The sequence below is a fragment of the Alexandromys fortis genome, unplaced genomic scaffold (genome assembly GCF_014885135.2).
Source record: "Alexandromys fortis isolate MF-2015 unplaced genomic scaffold, M_Fortis_MF-2015_v1.1 scaffold_68, whole genome shotgun sequence".
Classification (NCBI taxonomy): Eukaryota; Metazoa; Chordata; class Mammalia; order Rodentia; family Cricetidae; genus Alexandromys; species Alexandromys fortis.
This window is the reverse complement of record NW_026067948.1, coordinates 1,769,042-1,791,883: the sequence shown is the minus strand read 5'-3', so window position 1 is coordinate 1,791,883 and position 22,842 is coordinate 1,769,042. Positions and strand designations below refer to the sequence as shown.

At 43.1% G+C, this 22,842-nt stretch overlaps 1 protein-coding gene across 1 annotated transcript in view; it reads left to right on the top strand.

Moving 5' to 3' along the window:
* Negr1 (neuronal growth regulator 1) overlaps positions 1-22,842 on the top strand; it is a 661,063-nt gene that overhangs the window by 515,989 nt on the left and 122,232 nt on the right. The window contains exons 5-6 of the mRNA XM_050149512.1: positions 5,260-5,380; positions 15,143-15,294. Coding sequence (XP_050005469.1) covers positions 5,260-5,380; positions 15,143-15,294 — 273 coding nt within the window. The remainder of the gene's footprint in view (positions 1-5,259; positions 5,381-15,142; positions 15,295-22,842) is intronic.

The window sequence follows — 22,842 nt, the reverse complement described above, 5'->3', positions numbered from 1 at the left end:
GGGAGAGCTGAGCATGGCGTCTCTGCTCCAGCAGAGCTGTCCCGTCTCTCCGGAAGCAGAGCAGAGTCTGACCTCACTTCCTCTTCCGCCCAGAATTCTATTCTGTTTCCTCCTCCCATCTATGCTCTAAGCTAAGCCAAGCAGTTTCTTTATTGCTCAGCCAATGAAATCAACAGATTGATATATGACACTCCCACATCATACCTTGGCTTAGGAAATCTATCGAAGTGATGATTTGGCATGCATGTGTTTCTGATGGCAAGGCTATAAGTAGCCGGGTCACCAACTGAGGATGGCAAAAGACAAGGAGGCCTTTGGGCTGTTGTCACGTCACTAGGCAAATGAGTCTGATTAGGCTTTTGGGTGCCAAGTAGAGCATTGCTGCTTTCTGCACCTGCACAGCCTGGAGTTTTCATGAAGAACCTTTCATTATCGTCTTTTTGAAGTGACTGGCTCCACAACACAAGGAATTAACCCCGCGGAGACAATGAAAAGGAAAGACTCCTCTTTGTGGAACATCTAATCATACAAGTGTTGAACGGCCCCTGGTTGACTTTTGTGCTGGCTTTCCCAGCATCTGCTCTTAGCGCGTACCTAACATCTGTCTGATGACATTGTTCTGAAATTGGTTGTTTTTCTCTGTGCTTCTGCTCCAGCTTACAGGCACGTAAGACTTGGCAAAGAGCATTGTGCTCAAATGTGCCCAAAGCAGTCACAAGGAACACCATTGTGCTCATAACATTTGAGGGCTCAAGCACTGGCTTTCTTTGCCACTTTAGTGTCTTAGAAATGTTACATTTGAATGGGTCCAAAGAGTTTCTGTGAAAAGAAGAATGGTTTTCAAACACAAGCACTTGACAATACGTGTGTCCCCTCTTTAGACACTGTATTCATGGCTGGCACAGAAAGAGACTCACAGAATGGGCACCCCGTTTAATCATTTTCCAGAGCAGAGACTAATCCGTTTTCTTAAACTTAGAACATTTTTCTACAGAATTGCTATTTTGCACAAGTTGGCCCAACATATTTATGATTTCATCTGTTACAGGTTCAGTTGAAAATTCAATTGGGCATAAGGTTTATTGAGCAAGTGGGTAACCCTACCCCCTCAATGCAAATAGTTGCAACTTCTTTACTCAAAGTCACTAAATTACTTTGGCTCCTAAGCACGTCAAAGCCTGTGGAAGGCAATTCTGCTACAAGTTATGGTTCCAGTGACCCATGGCACGGTATAGGTCCAACAGACCAGAATATGTCTTAAGAAATCACAAGCCCACAAGTAGCCCATACAAGTCCTTCTGGAATGCTATGACCATCACACTTGTGTTGCCAGTGTGACCCCTGAGAAACACTATGGGGGTACAGTCTTTGCTTCCCCAGAAATTTCTGGGGTAGACTAAACAAACTCCTGGGGTTGGAAGCACTGTGAACCTGGACTTTCCCTAAATCACCTAGCTGCTACCGGCCAACTAGTTAGGTCCACCTATGGCCAATGATCTATTGAACTGTTTTTCACAAATCCTACCTTCTCTAAGACCCATGGCTTTCTTGTCCTTCTGAGGGGTTTCAGGGCAGCTCCCAACAAGTCTGCCTGTTCTGTTCCTTTCCCTTGGCTCGCTGTTCCAGCCATCAGCCCATGACTGCATGGATCTAAGCAAATGCCGCTTTTCTGCTCAAACATCTGCCAAGGCTCGTCTCCACAGTACAGCATCCAAAGCTGCTATGCTGGTCTATCACATGCTTCAAGACACAGATCACAGAAGCATGCACACCATGTCCTCTCAAATGTCCCCTGGAAGTCATTGACCATCCTCTGGGCTTTGACCTGTTTCACTTACGTGTAGACCCCACTCGTGGCTACTTTTCCCAAAGTTTGATTCTACACTCAACTCCTCCCACACAAGTAATGAGCTTGGCCATTGATCCTTATAAAAGAGCTTCCTTCAAACTGCTTTCATGTGCATTGGAGTTTGTGTCCAGCTGTACAAAGGGACTTTTATCATTCAGTTTTTTATATTTATTATATATTTATTTTATATATTTATTATATGTTTTAAGAAGTTAATTTAATTTAATAATTATGGGAAAATGAATAATTAGGTGAATCATGTTCCCCACAAAGTGTTTGCAAAAGATGCACAATAGCACTAAAATATAATATGAATTTTCATTTTTCTAAGAAAAATCAATAGAGACTTTAGCTCACTTTATATCTGTAGGCATGAAACAAAATGCCCATGAGAAGCTCTCTGCACATGTAGAACCCCACAGCCCTCAGTTCTGATTCTCTCAACCACACGATAAGTACTTGGGACATTTTCTAATGTATATTTCTATTCATTATTGATGCATTTTCGTGCCATGGTGAGTGTCTTTGCAGAGATGTCTACACGATCCCAGATAGGGTACTGTCTCTTTAACGTTGACTGACAAGCACCCAGTGCCCAGCCATCTGCACACTGGACTGTATAAAAAGCCTTTTAATGGTGAATTAGGTTCTTATTTTGGTTCATTACGCCTGGGTTTTCAGGCAATGTTTGGGATTTCATGCATTTGTTTGTAATGAGTCATGGCCCCCTTGACAAATGGGAGACTAATTTCCCTAACCCTACCATCAGCAGAAGCTTCTGTTCACTTCTGAATATGGTGATTTTGTCTTCAGTGATAGTTGGAAATCATAAGAGACTATAGCCTGTTATCATGATGACGAGAGGCTCAGAAAAGCAGCTCGGCAAGATGCCTTACCTCCACCTCTCTCAAGCAGGCAGGCACAGAGCTACTGATGCTGTGGGAGGGGCCTCGTTTGTCTTCAGCTGCGTTCTCCATCTCTACTCAAAATAAAAGTGATGGATTATTTAATTGTTCCTTATATTGTGTGCCTGCCTCTACATGTACATTCATATCTTTAATTACATGCACACATATATTATTTCATATTATTTTCTCATTCAAACATTTCTGATAAACATTCTTTCATTATTTTCACTGTTATTAAAGCAATTAAAATTATTACCTTACTTTTTTTCCTTAGAGTATAACTTAAACTTTACTATTGAGAATAAAATTACTGCAGATAATAGAGGTGTTATTCTTTCAAAATGAAGTACCAGAAACAGAAAATGGTGAATTTAGCAGATATTTTTAAAGGATAGACAACATTCTCTTGTAAGAGTGCTTACTGTTTCCATAGTCACAAGATTCTGGAATCAAACATTAAAGTCTCCAGATTTTATTGCTTTCTACAGAAACCTCAAATGTATCACTAGTACACACTTACCCAGGACATACTTTTAAGTTACTTGTACATCTAGTTTCTAATTGTAGGGACTCTTCTGTGTGGTGTCATTTAGAATCTGTTATATCTAAACCTTGCTCTAAGTGCAATACTCATGAAAAGATATTTTCATTCAACTCTTAAGATCCCCCCTAAGCCTCTTCTTCCTTACTATTTCCATCATACTGCATGGATATCCCCTTCTGCCTGACTTTTTCATCATACTGCGTGGACATCCTCTTCTTCCTGACCATTCCCATCACACTGCATGAATATCCTCATCTTCCTGACTGTTCCCATCATACCACATGGATATCCCCTTCTGCCTGACTTTTCCATCATACCATGTGGACATCATCTTCTTCCTGACCATTCCCATCACACCAAGAAGCTATAATGGAAAATCCTCCAGTGTTCTAAGCCAATCACCCCTGCCTCCTGGTGTCTTCACGTCTTATTTTCTTCTGTCAAGAAGTTCTGTTGGCCCCAACTTCTCAGTGGAACCCAGCAAATGTGCACAAAACCTATTTTCCCATCCTTGTGTGTCAGCACAGCGTGCCCCCCTCACAGCCGTCCCCAGAGCTTCCCTTCTCGTCTCTTCTGACCTCAGACAGGCCTTTCCTCATCACAGCAGCCTATGACCCTTGTGAGGCACAAGTCAGGTGATATCCCTGTGTTACGGTGCGCCATTTCTTTAGATCCCCGTAGGGTCCTTCCTGGCCTCCATCCTGCACCCATTTTGACCCTATCCCCTCTCTGTTTCACCAAGATGAGAATTACTGTGGCTTCAGGGTCTCATGGCTTAGCTATTCTCTTTACCTGGGAGACTTTCTTCAGATATCCACAAAGCAGCACACACATCCCCATCTACTGTTTCAAGATCCTTCCTTCTCAGGGAGGACTCACAGTTTCTGCAATCACACACACCAGAAAGAACACCTGAGATGCCTAGATGAAACTGTGCTGCCTTCCTTGATATCTTTCTGGTGATGCTGCTGTGAACTCAGGGCCCACAGAATGGTAGCATGTGTGCTACTAATGCATGACACACACCACAGTCCATTTGCTACTTCCTAACGCTTTGCATTTTATCTAAGCTGTTTAGCTGTGGCATTTGCTCTTTGTAGTCTCATTCTGACTTACCCACCCTATCTATGACTCATGCATAGTTGTGTGAAGAATTTGACTTTGTTGCTCTTTGAGAACTGTCTGCCACATGTTGAAGGCTCACTACCCATTCGGCTACTAAAGTCCGTGGTTTGAGAAATTCCAATAAATCACTCAGTGCAAAGAAAGGTTGCTTTAGCTGGAGCCACAGGGAAGAGTAGGGAGGACACGGCATCCAGAACGGACTCCAGAGCTTTGGAAATGGAGAGTATAGGGAGACACAAGACAACATCACAGAGTCACTCATCACGAAAGTCACCACGGTTGACTTCAAACTGTGCATCGGGAGTAGCTGTTTCGCCCTCATTCAATGTTTAATGTCTCTGCACTTAGGTTTTCATGTAGGTAAAATGGGAATAATGTCTTCCAAGCTCAGAGTGTTATGTGAGGAAATCAAGAACCTGAAGCAGCCGGCAAGTGCCAGCTGCCTGTGATCGTTCAATAAAGGAGGATTAGATGGAGTGCGGTTTGACCAGGATACAGATGAGGTGGTCGTCTCACTGTGCTATTTTTCCAATAGAAACCCAGCCAAAATGTATTGCATTTACTCTGTACTCCGCGAGAGCATTCATCTATTGTCCAGCTTAAAAAATGGAGCCGAAAATGACTGGTCTGGTGTTTGAAGCATAAAATACAGGGGCTTGTATGCACTGGACTGCCAGGCATGAGATTGTTTTGAATATAAAAGGCATTGAATCACGCGCATGCGTGTGCATGTCCCTGTGCCTGTGTGTGTGTGTGTGTGTGTGTGTGTCTGTGCCATCTCTGCCGACGATTACTTCTCTTTACCCACCAAGGTGTTTTTGTTTCTTTTTCAGTTGCGCCTACGATTCAGGAAATTAAGTCTGGCACCGTGACCCCCGGACGCAGTGGATTGATAAGATGCGAGGGTGCAGGTGTGCCGCCACCAGCCTTCGAATGGTACAAAGGAGAGAAGAAGTAAGGGCCTTGTGAGCATCACTGTGTTTCAAGCACTTTGTGCTAATGTTTGTGTGCCAATACTAACTCTCAGCAATTTCTGCAACTTGCTTGACTGAACCTCAGCATCCCCTATGGGCAAGCAGGATGGAGGGCTCTCGCGGGGGCTGAGGAGCTAATAGCTTTCCAGGAGAAACGTCCACATTGCCTCTTGTGATCTCAGAGATGCTTGCAGATGTCCCACTGCTGATACCTCTCCCTGCTCTGTCTGTCTCTTCCTAGAAACCATGTTTACTTGAGAGGCAGCATGCCTCTCAAGGGCCTGGGCATGGATTACACAAGGACACTTCAAAAGCAATAGGGGTTGCAGTCTGTACTCTGCTTCCTTAATAAGTCTTATTCCTGCCTTACTCCACCACGTGAAAGTTTAATGTTTTGTTTTATAGGCTTGTGTGTTAATAATCTCTTGTTGTCAGGCCTGTAGAGGAGAAGTCGTGCATGCAAACAGAGAGCTAAGCAAGGGGTTTAACACCACTCTTTAACTTCTGCTTGGTATGGCTGTGCCCTAGGGATGTCCCAGAAATCTTGGCAGGAGCTATTGAGCAAGGAAAGATATGAGCCAAGAGATTTCACTTTATTTCCCAGTAGTAGATTCACTCAAAACTCTTCAGTAGCTCTTACCAAGCCAGAAGTGAAGACTGCGGTGGGTTAACTGAAGGCTACAATACGGAATGGAGTGTGTATTATCTCTATAGATTTGTATTTTCCTCCAAATCTAAAGAATATAACCAAGAAAAATGGTAAGTGGAACTTTGTGAAGCTGCCATTTTTAAGTCTAAATATTAAACTTAATACTCTCTGCCATTCTATTGAAGCACTGTGTGTAAGTCGGGCACCGTGACCCCCGGACGCAGTGGATTGATAAGATGCGAGGGTGCAGGTGTATGAGGATACACACACATATCACAATCATAACTATTCAGCTGACATCTGTAAAGGAAATCCATGAAACCACACAAGAACTTGCATATGGTCACAATGAATGAGCATGAATGTGATGCAAACAGTTGTCTGGGCTTTATTGTATTTGCACGTGAACACTGAATGCATGTTCATGTGTGATTAGTGTGCTTACCCCTAGATGTACATGTGGAGGTCAAATATCCATACCCAGGTCCATTCCCTTTCCACAGAAGAGGCAGTGAGATCTCTCCACCTTGTCTCTGGGACATAGCCTCTCACCTAACCAGAATTCGCCATATTGGCTGGCTGGTAGGTGCCTCCTACTCCTGTCTTCCCAATTCCGAGATTATAAGCATTTCCCACCACCCCGACTTTTCCTGGGGGAGTAAACATGGACCCTAATGACCAGCAAGCGCTTTACCCCTTAGCTGTTTCCTTATCTTCTGCTTTTGAAATCAGAATCAGAAGCTGATAGGCTGAAGGCAGCCTCCCATCCCAACAGAAGATTTATCTCAATCATGAAGGCTGTCCAGCATGCTTCGCTCTAAGCAACCATGTTTTTGCCTCACTGTTTGGAAATGTTTTGTTATACATGTCTTGTAATAGGGAGAGTTTAAGTTTCTCAATCATTTCTCTAATTAACTTACGCTGTCCACAATTCTAAATCTTCATCTCAATGACTTTCTAGGAGCCTCCATGGCTTAAACATGATTAAACAGGGTTAGATACACCGGTGTGCAGTTCCCCTAGTTCCGCTCTCTGAGCTTGTGCATTCTCCGAGATAGCCTGTGTATGGTTCTGGAAACCCAAGTTGGAAGGTTCAGTTGTGGTGATCTGTGTGACTGCTATCGTGGAGAGTACTGCTCTGATTTCTGAAAGTCACAAAGCCCTCTGCTCAGATTCAATCTCATTTGGTTGCCCAAGAAATATCCATGAGCATGAGGCAATCTTGTCAACATCTGTAGTAAATGGAGCCTCAATTCTTCCTTCCATTAAGACATCTCTGCCAGAGCCCCGAGCCTCCTGTTCTCCATAAAAGGCAGTTTAACGCTGATTAAGATTGTCTTACCTGTCTTTCAAACTCAGAAAAGCTAACAGTAAGAATCACTTGTCCTCCAAAAATGGGCTCTGGTCAGTGCTCACCTCATTTCCAATCGCCTATAATGCTCTGGAGTCATGCCCCCTCCCAAATCCTTTAACATAGCCAAAAGGCTCCCGTGATCCTGGGGGACCTTTGGAGCCTGTAGTGAAGGCAGCAATGGGATGTAGTCAATGCAGGCAGGAAGCTTCAGTCCTACCAACGTTTCCAAAACTCACACCCCTGTAGAAAATGTCACAATCAGATGCACATATGAAAGGTAGAAACACAGTCAGTTCAGAAGGTAGTGCACACCTATCATGTTTGAGTTATAGCTGAAGAAACACCCAAACTCCCAACCAGTGCTACAATAATGTCCTCTCAAACGACCATAAGGTAGTTTCTATGTGGAACTCAGGAGAGTCAAAGATCTGCTTACAGTACCTCTCTGCACATAGGTGATCTGCCCTAATAGCCTGGGCTGTTCAGATGTTCACCTCCTCAGAGTGAAGCTCACCCATTGCTGTATGGAGGGGGCACTCTGAGCTGCCGATAGACTCTGGCTCCTAAGAGAGAGTGCTGACAGGTGCCCATGCCCTTCCTTCTGCTTGCAGAAAGCAAAGCATTTCCTAGTTGTCTGCACAAGTTGGGGCAGTTGGTAGCAGAGCTTGGGTCTCACTAATCTTCAGGCAGGGTCCATGGGGTCAACCCCGTTACTCTGACACTCAGGATGGCTCCACAGTCTATCAGAAATAGTTTGGAAAGACAAAACTCCAAGAGAAATAACATTTCAGGTTGGTTACTGATTTGCAGAACAAAAGATGTCTCATAGAAACACTCACTAATAACTCCCAAAAACTGTAGTGAAGGACCCAAAAACAAAATGGGATTAGGTATACATTCCATAGGGACAGATATATCAGGTTTCAGAGTTTCTTTTGAGCCCCCAGGATCTTATCCAGGAGGAAGTTTCTGTCAGAGACTCCACCAGCATGGAATAGTTCTTGCAAGCTCTTTGGTTCTCAGAAATCTTTCATCTGTGACCCTTCTATAAACATTCAGAAATAATCTACACAAGATTTTACTTGTAATTAAGAAAATGTTTACAAATGTCCATGCCTCTTACACCAAGGCTGTCAAAGATAAATTTTCATTGAGATATACATACACACACATACATGCATATATAGACACATGTATATATACACACATGCACACGCTTACAATATGCACATGCATATACATATACACTCAAGGAGACATGCACATATGCACTAACACATAGATGCTTACATGCAAGACACATAGATACACATGCATACACACACTCACAGTCACACACACACATACACATATGCACTCACATGTACATACATGCACAACCACACACAAATGCACAAAGGCACACAAGCAATCGCACACTCAAACAGACACACATGAACATACACATATATAGATACATACACACAGGTACATTACACACAGAGATACGCACATGCAGACATGCACAATCACACACACACAGAGATACAGATAAATGCACAGAGACACGCACACTCACACACATGCACACACACATTCACATGGCCAGGGAGATGATGCTGGTGGCAGTTCCTGGCAGTGACTTACATAGATCTAATCTACATGGGAGTAGAAAAAGACAACATCTCCTGAGTAAATTTGGAACATGAGGACCTTGGAGGGGGTTGAAGGGGAAAGAGGAGAGGCAGGGAGGGGAGCAGAGAAAAGTGTAGAACTCAACAAAAATGAATAAAAAAGAAAACAGTTCAAGCAGAATGAAGAGATTCAGTCATTGCCGAGGTTGTCAAGGGTATAGGACCCACTGTTATTCGCGAGAGGTGGCCCTGCACTGTAGCCTTTGTTTATTCCATGTGGGGCTTCAAGGTCCCCCCCAAAGTAAGTCAAACTGTCCCTCATAAGGCAGCCCAAAAGTCCCTGATCTAAATTTATTAATTTCATTAAAATTGATAGAGTAAACAAGGCATACATTTTAAATAGCTTAATAAAGTCTAAAATCATTAAAGTATCCTAATGTATTATAATAATATTAATTTATTCAGATGCACAACTAAAGATAGATATCCCTTAGGGCTCAGACAGTGATGCATAATAGTCTCCAGAATGCTCCCAGGAATAAACGCTACCTTACTCTTCTCCAGCCTCAAGTGTCAAGACTCACAGTAAAGTAAAAGGTGGCTGCAGCAACAGGCCATGGAACTCCCTTCCTCACTGGTTTCTTGCCGCTCTCACTCCTTCTTCTTTTCACTTTTGGTTTCTTTCACCTGCCCTGGGGATCCCCCAAAAAGCCTGGATGAGATTGATAATGGGCACATGACTGATACTGAGTTTGGCATGTCTTGAAGTCACAAGGCTGTGATATTTCCCGTCGCTTACCTGGCTTTAAAAATAATTTAAATATTTAAAACCAATTTCCTGTATATTCAATATTGAATATATGGCTGTGATCTGAGAAGCGATGTGTCCTTTCAAAGGAACACTGAACAGTGGTTTCCCATGTCCTTCCTACTCTGGTCTTCTACATTTGAGGTACACGTTTGAGTACACATCGCAATTTAAAAACAACTTTTACACCCATGGTTGGCTCCTGGGCTAGTTTCTCCCATTTCACAGATGAAAGCATAGAGATTTATAAGGATGTAAACGGCCTAATTTATGTAGCCAAGCCTGTGACAATCACTGTGTGCCATGCTTTAACTGGCCAACACTATTCTACAACGTGCTTAGGGTACAATAAACAACAAAGGCACTGAGAAATGTTTTCACTAAACAGCTTCATACTCACAGGCAAGATGGACAGGAATCCAAAGTACGCAGAAAAATGCCTGAAGATGTGCAGCTAAATCCACATGAGGAGACGTGACTGACGTTCAGCTGCTGAAACAGCCAGGTCGGGTTTGAGCTCAGCAACACCACAACTCTACAGAACTTGAACTCTGGAGACAGTTTAATAACTAAAGAAGTCACATTTTTGCTCCATGACTGATTTGCTGCCATTCTTGACCACGTTGCACAAGGAGATATTATCCCCTCCCATATTATACAGATTATACCACAAGCAGTCACTCCTGTCAGTGGGGTGCGTGTTGGGGCACGGCTCCCTGAGGGAGAAAGAGAGCATTTGTAGCTCCAAGCTATGGGCAGCCTGAGAGACTAACTCCAGGGGAGGCCAGTGGCAGCGCCTCACTCACGGCAGAACTAAGTCCCAGAATTTGTCATGAGGCCCAGAAAGATATCCAGGAAGCCCCCAGAATCAAAGCTTGCTGTGCAGGGACTTTCTGCCCCATTAGACTCTCCGCCTGGAGAGAGCCCAGCTCACTCTTTCACTCCGCTGTTTTGTTTCATGGCCCAACTCAGCTTTCCTGCAGCATCTGTTTCCTGGACTCGAACACAACACCCAGTTTCTGCTTGAAGAGGTCAACACTAACTGTTGTGATGGGTGTGCATCTACAGTCAGAGGAGAGCCTGATTTAAACATTGGTAGAAGATGAATTAGCTTCATCCCTCTAAACTTCTGTTTCCTCTTCTCTAAACTAGGACTAATAGCACCTATCTCCCACAGTTGCCAAGAACATCCATTCATATTCTCAGCAAGTTTTCACTGGATGAATATCTTGACACCGCACGTTCATGTACAAATACTGGAGATTTTCGGTTATCTATTGAGAGCAATGACCACATCCACATATATGTGAAGCATTCCCATGCATGGTGAGAATAGACATACAGTCATGACTCTGGGCCAATGGCATTTATTGTTAATTCTGGCCTGGAAAGAAAGAGCAGGCAATAGTCCCCAAAGTGGAGTGAGGCACAATGCCACTGCCCTAGTTCTGTTTGCAATCTTAGCCGTTGATGCTGACACTGCTGTTGCATTTTCTCTGGTGACGTTGCTACTGGCTCTCCTGGTCACCTTAGATAGCTATAGCCCAAAGGAGGTAATGATCATAATTTGTGATCACTTGGTGGCTAAGTGCCCCTGGTTTCCATGTGTTACCCCAGGCGCTGGAAACTACAGGACTCTGCTCTAATACAGTGATTCCTTGTGGGGCTGTGTTCTCAGTAGCCCACAGAAGATGCTGGCAAAGCAAACAGCCTGCAGCTCCCAGATTTATTAGGTATTGGCAAAAGACAGGGAGTCAGAGCCATGGCCCTCAATTTGAAGCTAACTTCGCCTGGTACCAGGAGTGGAGGACAGCAGGGTCTGAGTAGTTGAAGGATCTTATACCCAAGTTCTCCTGGTGAACATCAACAGGGATAAATGGAGAGGTACTTCCCTGTAAGTACCACATGCTCTGGCTGTTCTTGTCAGGAGCAGGAATCCTGGTGCATGATGTTAACTCCTACTTCAGCAGAGAGTCTCTTCCTGGTAGAGAAAGGGTACAAGAAACCACCAGGCAGTATAAAACAATATAAGAGAATGTTTATCTATATTTCTATTGCTATCTCATTTCTTTTTATTCTTTTGGCTTTACCCAAGGTTTCTCTGTATAACAGTCCTAGCTGTCCTGGAACTCACTCTGTAGATCACGCTGGCCCCAGACTCATTGAGATCCATCTGCTTCCACCTCCCAAGTGCTGGGATTAAAGGTGTGCGCCACCACCACCTGACTCTGTCTCTTTATCTGAAGGACCTCACCTGGCTGGGCTGGGTACCACCTTCCTACGTGACTAAGGATGACCTTGAAGCTTCAGAGGGCTTGCCCTGTCTCCACCTCCTAATTAGAAGTGTCTGCTGTCACACCCCTCTTATAAAATGCTGGGGATCAAACCCAGGTTTGCATTCTCAAGCAGTGCCAAACCAATGTCCTTAGGTTCTCACCCAAGAAAGTCTCTTCATAAAAAAAAAAATATATAGTTACAGATAATCATCTTGAAATAAATTTTCAAAAAGAAAAATAAGTCAGCAATCAAAATATTCACTATTTGGTTTTGATCACATTAATGTCATACATGCTAGAGCTTTTAAGCGGGCTCTTAGTTGGCCTTCAGTGCCTAGGGTAGGGTTCATCTGTGGCAGAGCTGCTTCTTCTCCTTGGTTTCAGCCTTTAGAAAGCCAGACTTTATGATAATCTAGTTTCTGACCCCTTGACATAGAACCCCCCCTCATCCATAATGACTTAGCAAATGTTTTCATAATTGATTGACTATTTGATAAAACTCTCAGGCCAAGATCCCTGTGATAAAATCACAGAGGCACATCCTCTGGACACATAAACCACTTCGGTAGTTACACTGTCTCAAAGACAGCTTTGCAAAGCACTCCAGGGGAGGAGCATGTCTTAAAGGGTGTTTACGGGATCAACAGTTCTGCAACTTCCAGCTGTAGAAGGAAGTTAGCTATAGACTTCATTAATTTCAGGAAAGCAGCTTCCCCCAGAGACAGTCCTGAGGGAAGACGCTTCTCTCTCAGCATCCTCATCATCTCCCGGCTGGTGGGCTGGTGCTCTCCAGTGCTGCTGTGGTAATGGTGCAGATGCTACTGCTGGGATGTTCTAGCAGGGCTGCACAGAGTGTGGGCATACTGGTGCATGACTCAGCGACATCTGTAGAGCAGGAAACTGAAAGCTAGGCACCCAGAGAGAGAGCCATGGCAAAGACAAGCAAGAGCGCTTCTGAATGCGCTCCCTTGAGAACATCTCAGAGTTCAAGCAGAAGATTCTAGTTCATTTCTTCTCAGTTCTGTAGCAACAAGACAGTTCTGGTTTGGGGCACATTGGGAATTCCGAAATCCAGGAAATTTCAAAGCCCTCGGAAAATGTATCTATAACAGACATGGCCACAGTGCCATAAACCCCATTACCAATGCAGGCAGGGAAATGAAACTGATCTGAACGTGTATTATATACAATCATTTTCAAATAAAGAATTTAAAGGGATGCATGTAGATTTTTCCCAGTTGGTAGAGTGTTCACTTAGCCCTGGGTTCAATCTCAGGCATCAAATTATATTAATTAGGGCTGTAGAGATAGCTCAGAGGTTAAGAGCATTGCCTGCTCTTCCCAAAGGTCCTCAATTCCCAGCAACCACATGGTGGCTCACAATCATCTGTAACAAGATCTGGTGCCCTCTTCTGGCACTCAAGCAGAACACTGTATACATAGTAAGTAAACGATCTTTGAAAAAAAATTATATTACCTAATTAATTAATCCATTGGTTTAAGATTATTAATGTGCGGCATGAAAGCTTATAATAAGGCACTAAGAATTTATCACACATTTTCGTTTTGATTTTCATCCTATATTCTTATTTAAAATTGGGAATCATTATTACTGCTCAAGTTTAAGTTTTGTTTAATCTTTATTCTACTAAAGTTTTATTAATATGTTTAAAGTTTACATTTTGAATAAGTCAAATTCAACCACTAAGGAAATTGAAGTAATGCCCAGAGTAATCATATCTTGCTACTTCTGATTTTTATTACAAGTAGAATGGTTTGTAATGATTCAGTGTGAGCTAGAGAGCATAGGTCAGTGCATATTCCATGGAGGCCATGTATGAGCTTCTTCATGATCAGGCATGTATGGTACAGAAACATACATGAGAGGAAAATCTACCTGGCCATTTGCAGGGGGAATTTACCCACCCTGTATTTCTGCATCTCTTTTACATAAGTCTGAGATTAGCCAAACAAAAGGTAAAACCTGGTTTTATCTTCATTGAGGCAGAACCTATATTTATAAAGAAAACGTCTTCCATTTGGCTTCCTCTCATGTACCTTGACTCCATTGACCTATATATGCATGTACTTGGGACACCACTGTGAATGGCACACAATTCCAATGTCATACAAAGCATGCCCCTGTACTCTGGACTTTTTTTTTTTAGGAGCTTCAAAAAAAATTCAGTCTGTCCAGGAAACCTCATGTATGTGCCAACTGAAGAGCAATGAGATAGTAGGTTGCACAGGGAAGAGAGTACTGTAAGAAACAATAGAAGAACACAGACCAGATGACATGAGGTCTGAGCAACAGGAACAGTAGGAGCTGAGCGCCAAGGGTTAAATCAGGAAGAAGCAGAAATGGAGAGATGCTACCTGTTACTAAACCATGGAGCTGGGCCAGCTCACTTGAATGAGGGCCTGAGATGCTTTGTTTGGCAAGACACATTCGGGAAGTCAGTAGCAGTATCAAGGAGAAGTCAATCCTAAAACCCTCTGCGTTGCTATGCTTCTCTCTCTAGGTTGAAGGAAGTCATCTCTGCCTTGGTGTCCATGGCAACAGCTATATGGCACTGACTTTTGACTTGAATCCTATCACAGTTGTAACATATGATTTCAGAGGAGTTACCCATGAGTGTCATCTAAAATGTCTTAGGTTCCTATAAACCAGTCAACTTATGCAGATATGATTGACCCAGCTTTGGGCCAGTGTCTGTATCTATGTCCTTTTTCTTCTTCCTGGGCTTTGACAGATGAGAAGCATTTGCTCTGCTGGGTTAATTCGTACACTAGGGAGAGTACACATGAAGATCAAGGTCTGGCTTCCTAATCCACGAGAGCAAAGGACAGCTCTTAAGCCTGCCTTTTTCAAATCCACCAGAGTAACAGAAGTGTTACAGAACAGGGCTAGTACCATGTTGCTGAGGTCCATGTAGAAGTGCTGACACTGAAGCTTACAGGTTTCCATAGCAACTCTGCCTAAACTGAGCTTGAAGCTGATGTTCAAGACCCATACTTACTAGAGTGTATTCTGTCCTCCAGGCTCTTCAATGGCCAACAAGGAATCATCATTCAGAATTTTAGCACAAGGTCCATCCTCACGGTGACCAATGTGACACAGGAGCACTTCGGCAACTATACCTGTGTGGCTGCCAATAAACTGGGCACAACGAACGCGAGCCTGCCCCTCAACCGTAAGTAACAAAGTACCAAAGCATACTCCAAGAGTGCTGGGCTTCTCTGCATGAGCAGAAAGGAGCCCAAGAATGAAGTGTGCTCACCTTAGGCCTTATCCTAATACAAGTACCTTAGAAGTTGGAAGTTGTTCTGAAATTATCTGGGTGTTTGAGAACCTTATAATACCTGTAAACCTCTACATATAATACTGCCTTAGAGTTCTGTAACATCTGCCCTGGGGGATGTCACAGAAATAGCTGAAACACTTCTGATTGAACATGGTTAATAGGTTTTGTCTGGTTTTTGTTTTTCTTTTTTTAAGTTCTCTTTTGAAGCACGTAATAAGCCATGACTTGCGTTTACTCTTGGTTGTTCTTTAGACACTCATTGTGCCCTCACCAAAAATTCACATGCTATAAATAAAATGGAATAATGGGTAAACAAGTATGGAGAAAGTATTCAGTCTGCCTACATAGCATGTTTAGTCAAAACTATATCGTGAAATACATTGTAGAGGTTGACTGAGATAAATGCTACATTGTAAACACATCTGAACACAGTGGGCTGTCTCTTGGTGAGTTTCAGCCAAGAACAAGCAGGACCAAGCAGTCAAAACGGGAAGAGCATGGATTTACTGCTGCCGATAGAATGTAGGCTCCTTCACAAAGCAGCATCTCCTGTCTAACAAAGGAAGTATGGGGTTGTTATTTAAAGAGTCTGTACTTACGTACATGGGTAAGAATTTGAGGCTTGCCATGTGAACAGAATACTTTTGAGCATGTTCAGCTTAAGGTCATAGATTTTAAAGGTAAGGTGATTGGCCCATCCGGGATGTGCTTAGCTCGGGGTCAGAGGCTTCTGTTCCAAAGACTGAAAAAGCAGACATGAGCACCTTTGGGCATGCTCCATTTTCTCGGTAAGGTAGCAGATGAAAGGAAGGGATACTTTGAAACTATATTAGCGTATCTGCCCTCAAGGCGTCTGCCTGTCTTCAGAGCTCACACTAATGCATCTCAGGGACTAGAAGTGAATGAGCAGCAAGCCTGGGGACCAGCAGGAGGGCAAAAACTGCACTAATGCTCTTCTCAGCAATTGCGATTAGTAGCTTTTGGAACCTGAGTGACTTACAAGCCGTTACAGCCATAAAATACCACTCATTTTAAAATTGAGTCATTTTCAAAATATTCATAGCAGAATGCAGACCCACGGCTTCCTCGGCTCCACAAGGTTATTGGAATTCCTCTCCTTCCAAAGTTGGCTTTCTTACTGTATCATGGCACACACACTTATGTTAGCCTGTCGTGACAACTCACCCAGGAAAACCACAGGCAGGGACATTCCGCCTTTGTGGAAACCAAAAAAAGATAAAGATGTTCCATCTCACTTAGAACCACATTGAAGTGTGCTTGCGTTATGATTTGTGAGCCCAGTACTTCCTAATATTTCTGAGCACTGATTTTGAAAGGAAAACATTCTCTGACATGTAATGGCCTTCTGTAAAATCCTTCCTAGGTTTTTCTCCTAAGGACAATTTTTATAGTGTCATGATTAGTAACAAAATATCAGGAGCCATTTGAGTCCTGATTTAATGTAAATCATCACACTCCTGTGGCATATTGTAAACATTTCATATGGCTCAAATACTCAAAAGACTGAAAGAATAAGTGAATTTTAAAAGCAAAGAAAATTTGAGGGTTAACAGCACATTACCTAGCTACCAAAATTTGTAAACCACAGCCTATTTTTAAAAACAAAGTAATAATAATGCTGACAAATTAGAAACAAGTGTCACTCATTTAAATGTATGTAACTTTAAAAAGTGCTTCAAATATGGAAATGAGGCTAGAATCAATATCTCCTCTCTCTCTCTTTCTCTCTCTCTCTCCCTCTCTCTCTCTCTCACATCTCTCACTCCTAACCATGAACATGTTTCTAATAATTTGTTAATAAAGACAGAAAGGACAGACTTGGTCTGTAGCTGTGAGCTGGTCCTGGAAGCTGATGATGTGACTCTGTCTGTAGAACTCTTCCCTGCGATATCTGAACCTCTTCTGCACTAAGCATATCTATTCTGTGTTGTTGTTCTTGTTTCAAGTTTTATTTCATTTTGTGTGGGAATAAAGATCGAATCCATGATTCCCACATCCTAGGAAGCAACACCTCCAACCGCTATAGTTATTTTTACACATTTTTGTATCTTTCTGTTGAGCCCTGTGGTCTTTTAAAAGGCATCGTTGTCCCATCATCACTTTGGATGCCGTATCATCAAGCACAGTGCCTGCTACTTATTAGATAATTAGTGAATTTTTAATGAAGAAAGAAATTAAGCACCGAGTAAGGAAACAAACAGATGAGCAGTTGTTCAGCTGTAGGCTTCCTCTTTAGCCTCAGGAGAAGCCAACCCATGACATTTATTAGTACTCTGGCCCCTGCCAGATTCTATCCTAATTTCGTACAGGAATTTGTTCGTTTAATCCTCACACAACTCAAAGCTGGAGTTGTCCAAGCTCCTCTTTGCAGATAAGGAAACATAGAAAGAGTGTGTTAGGTGGCCGAGGTCGTCAGATTCAACCACAATGAAGTTAAAGCTCGAGATCTTCCTGTCTGCCTCTCAGACTCAAGCTCTGAATCATGCTACCCTGCTACCTAAATCTAAGAGCGTAAAACCACCCACGGAGTAGAAGATGATCATGGTCACTTTAAACATAGTTTAAAAATAATCTCTGTGTATAGGTTTAATCAGCTACGGCCTGTAGTCTTTAGGATAAACCTTGAGACCATTTCAGTCTACTTTTGGTTTGCAAAATCTCTCATTTTTCAGATCATCAAAGAGATACAGGACAAGCTGTAAGTTCAGGGTGAGCCATAGAGCAGACTATGTAGGAGGAAAGCCAGTTCACTGGGTCATGAACATCTGTAAGGGAGGGGGAGGGAGGGAGGAACATGCTGTGCACTACACCCCCGCGTCTGTGCTCTGTGCACTGGCACCCAGTTCCCGAGCTTCGGGCAAGGGGCTGGAGGTTAAAATACACAAACACACACAGACAGAGAGACAGCGACACGGGTCATCCTTGAATTCCCCAAGAATGCCCCCTTTATTGTGTTCAGGGGCAGATTATATAGATATAGCCATGCCCCAGCCAAACCCACCAGAAGCCACTCTCCTGCCATCAGGAACTCCTGAAGGTCTGGTGCTCAGAGCAGCTGTAGGCACTCAGATCAGGGGATTACAAGAAATTCAGGATCTGGGATCTCACTGCTCCCAACAGGAACAGAATATGTGTGAATGTGTGCACGTGTGCTATATCCTGGGAGTCAAACAGATTTTATTCAAATCTAAGTTTTATTACACATTGGATATGTATGGCTCTGCGTAAGTTACAGGGGCTTCAGATCCTTAGTTACCTCATTTTGAAATTGAGAACAATCATAGTTCCCACCTCACAGGGTAGGAATTTAGATAATGTCTTTAGTCCCTTTGCCTGGAACTCAGGAGGTAGTCACTGTTTACTGTATCATTATATATACATACATATATACATATATACATACATTTATACAAACCTTAGTTCAGAGCATCTGAAAGAACACTATGACATCCTGGCTATAAACGACTTCATCTGACGGCTGTCTATCTACTGCTTGCCCGAGGGCTTCTCTGGTAAACAATCCACTGGTGTGGAAGGTGGAGGAAAGGAGGCTTGAGATAATCTCCTAAATCTAGCTCCTAAGCTTGCTTCAAGCTCTCTTAATGCAGTGACAGGAATTTGTGGATGTTAAATCATCATTAAATGACCAGTCTACGGCACAACAGTTCAGGATTCTGGGATTTTCAAATTGTGAGGATGTGGCTCTCATGTGGCTGATTCAGTCATGGCAACCACTTTCAAATACGGGTGTTGACAGCCTGCGGTGTTCAAAGCCAGAGGCCACGTGTTGGAGAGAGTGGAGTATACTTGCCTCTTAAGGTTATATTGATAGTGTCCACCGCAGGAGTTCAGACAAGTGAGAGTAGAGAACCAGGAGAGTAAGTGAGTCCAGTGCAGAACACTCAACAGTGCTGCCTTGGAGTAGAGAAGGGGCTCCTAATCCGGTCTCAAGGGCCCTGAAGGGACTGTCCCCCTAGAGAAGCTGGGATCACTATTTGAATTTTAAGCAACCACTATACAGCTCAAAACACCATCTGAGCCATCATTTTCTCCTTCCCTGAGGCAGAATTTTCAAAAGTTCACTTAACAATAATCACAAACACGGAGTACAATGGCCCAAATGATAGTTTGATGACCGGAGACCCAACAGGAGTCTGTGATCCAGAGCTAAGGGCATAACTCGGTTGATCTTGTAGAGAGAGTCAAGAGGAACAGCTCATGTGATGGTGGGGAGGATGGAACAACGGGACCCAGTAGAGAGCATGCCGGTGCTTTCCAGACACTGCGGTGAAGGGTAAGAACAGTGAGGCTGTGAAGAACACCTGGACTAGCTGACAAGCGCCAGGACAGGCTCTCATAGGCGTTTCAACTTTATGCTTGGAGTCATTGGATAGTTGCAAGAAAAGAATTATATAGGCAGATTATATGAAAGACTTCGTTAGACGGTGTGAGTTCTAAAGCCATGCATAAACTTTAAATAATGTGGGTAAAGAAAAGTAGAGCAGAACAAAGTTGTCAACAGTGCAAACTGAGGGATAAGCAAGAGGTGGGAGGTCGTAGCCAAGTCGGCTGAGACTAGAAACGGTAGGGAGCAGGGCTCTAGCCGACTCCCAGCTGTCAGTGTAGGTGACATTAACCAGCGGCAGAGAATTGATAGAGGACCATCACTTTAGCACTTGGGAGGATGAGGAGTTCATTTTCAGACAAGCCGTCTACTGCTCAGACCAGAGGAAGGCTGATGATGAGCCACTGTGGTTAGCGGTTTCTCTAGAGCAATTTCTGTGGGAAACCGGGAGTAGCTGACAGTGTTTTGATCCTACTTCATGTTCTGGCTTTGTGGGAACCTAGCCAGTTTGGATGCTCACCTTCCTAGACCTGGATGGAGCGGGGAGGACCTTGGATTTTCTAGAGGGCAGGGAACCCTGACTGCTCTTCGAACTGGAGAGGGAACAGGAGAGGAGTGGAAGGAAGGGGAGTGAAATGGGAGGCTGGGAGGAGGCAGAAATTTTTTTTTCAATAAAAAAAAATAAATAAAAAATCTAACAAAAAAAAAGACACTGTCTGCTCTTGCAGAGGACCCAGCACCCGCATGATAAGTCACAACCATCAATAACCCCATTCTCAGAGGACCCAAAAGTCTCTTCTGACCTCTGTGGACACTGCATGCACATGGTGCATAGACGCACATACAGGCCTGATACCAATATGCATTGCACTTTTAATGGGGAGAGAGCAGGAAGCATAGTCATTCGTTAACATTCTCAAGGATTATATGGAGTTTGCCATTATACTGTGACACTTGTATGTCACTCGGCAACAGGGTCCTTTCCATCCGTTCCACTAAAAGCCAGTGAGACAGCATTACTGTGGCGACGCTATGACAACCATGGTATTACTAGACTTTGGCACTGTTAATAGAATTATGGGGCAGTCATCTCCCTCATTGTCCAACACTGGCTGAAGGTCACAGTGTCGAGGGTGTATAGCAAAGAGAACTGGAGCTAGTATGGTTAATGTGGAATGAAGCCTGGGAGAGCTTTCCCTTCCTGCACTCTCACACACTGCACCGGGACAGTGAAGCCTGCCAAAATGCAAGAAATCCCAAAGAATTGGATTTGAAAATTTGTGCTCTAGAACAAACCTTTTGCTTCGCAGAAGAGACTGAAGGAGATGAACCAGTGCTCACACAAAAGCATCCGAAAGCTCACGCACACTCCAAGTGGAGCATGCAATGCTTTGAGTAAAGCAGATCTGAACTGAAGGATTTGGGACAGTTCTCTCAATCTTTGAGTCTTATACATCTCACCTGAAAGAGGAAAGAATACCTTGTTTTTATGAAGGGTTCTAAAATTAAATAGAACAAGGCTGAGAGACGGCTCGGTTAAATTTTGATGTGTAAATAAAACCTAAGGAAGACACCTAAGGTCCACCTCTGACCTCTATAAACAAGAACATACATGCACACCTGCACACAGGCATGTACACACATGCACACACACTACATATATCACAAAAATAAATAATAAATGTAAACAGAACACTCTCAATGGCCTCCACACTACCTATTAGAAAATAAGTATGCATGAAATATCCACCTCCATTTTCATCTTTAATTATTTATAAATTATACAAATATGTAGGGACAATCATAAACAGACTAAAGTCTGCATAAGCTTAATAGCTGTGACTTTGTCTCTCTGGGTATCCAAGCAAACTAAGCTGGTTCTTTACTTTGTTTCTTAATGCGCCAATGCATTTAATTATGATACCATCCTTATTAGAATTATTAATTAAATCAGTCATGCACATAAGTATTCACTTGTAATGAGTGGAGGGGTGGGCAGGTTGATTAGAGGGGCTGTAGGAGATTAATTACTCTACCTTTGTTTTTCTTCTGGGTTAAGAAGCGGTTTGACAAGTGCATTTCAATCTGCTGTGAACAACACATGCTGCCCAGAGTTGACCAAGAGTCAGGAGGGAGAGAGAGAGAAGGAACTTTGATATTTGCCACTATTATCCATGAATCTTGAAAGGCTGAAAACTTACTGGAATTAGGACCATAAAAAGTAAAACTTTATTCATACCATATACCCAGATCCCAGAGGTCCGTTGTTGAGATATTCTGCCCTACATTGAAGAGGTCTTTGTGTTCACCTATGTGGTCTCAGTCTCCTCGTCTGTAAGTGATAAGGCTATGTGAATCTCCACATTCATCAGATGCAATACTCTAAGGTGCTATGCACACTGAACATTATAGAGAAAGAGTAGAATTACTGATTATTTTAAAGGTATAATATACTAATATTTCCCATACTGTTTTTATTAGTGAACTCAAAATTACTTTTATTGACCGAAAATATTTGACATTTGAATGTGTTAGATTCTGTAGGTTAGCTTTAGCACTAGCCTTAATGCTCCATCCTCTCCAGAGAATTCTGTTCCCTGAGATGCTGGGATGTTCTGCTGACCTACAGTCTCTGAAAAGACCTGCTTTGGACCTAATGGTTTTCTATGTTGTTTTACACAACCCTAGTCCTGCAAACAATGAGATCCAAATGCACCCCTGTGAACATGAGGGCTGCAGCCATGACAGCATTTGAGTCCACAGTCAATGCATGACCAGACCCTTCCCTCAGCCAAGCATTTCTGGGTGTCCTTCTGGAGAACACTGCCATATTTCTTTCTTATTATTTATGAGAGATCTCTAAGTATCACACCTCCATAACCCAAAATGCACCATGTTCCCAACAGCTGTGACCAGACCTGAAGCATGGCCTAACGACCATGGCAACATGCAGCAGGCGGCAGCACATAAACAGCTTTTTAGCCTGTACCCCTGTGTTTTCATTTTTTCTGAAAATGGAAATGTGGCTCCCTATTAAGAGACCTAGGCGTATATGCCAACAAAAGCATTGT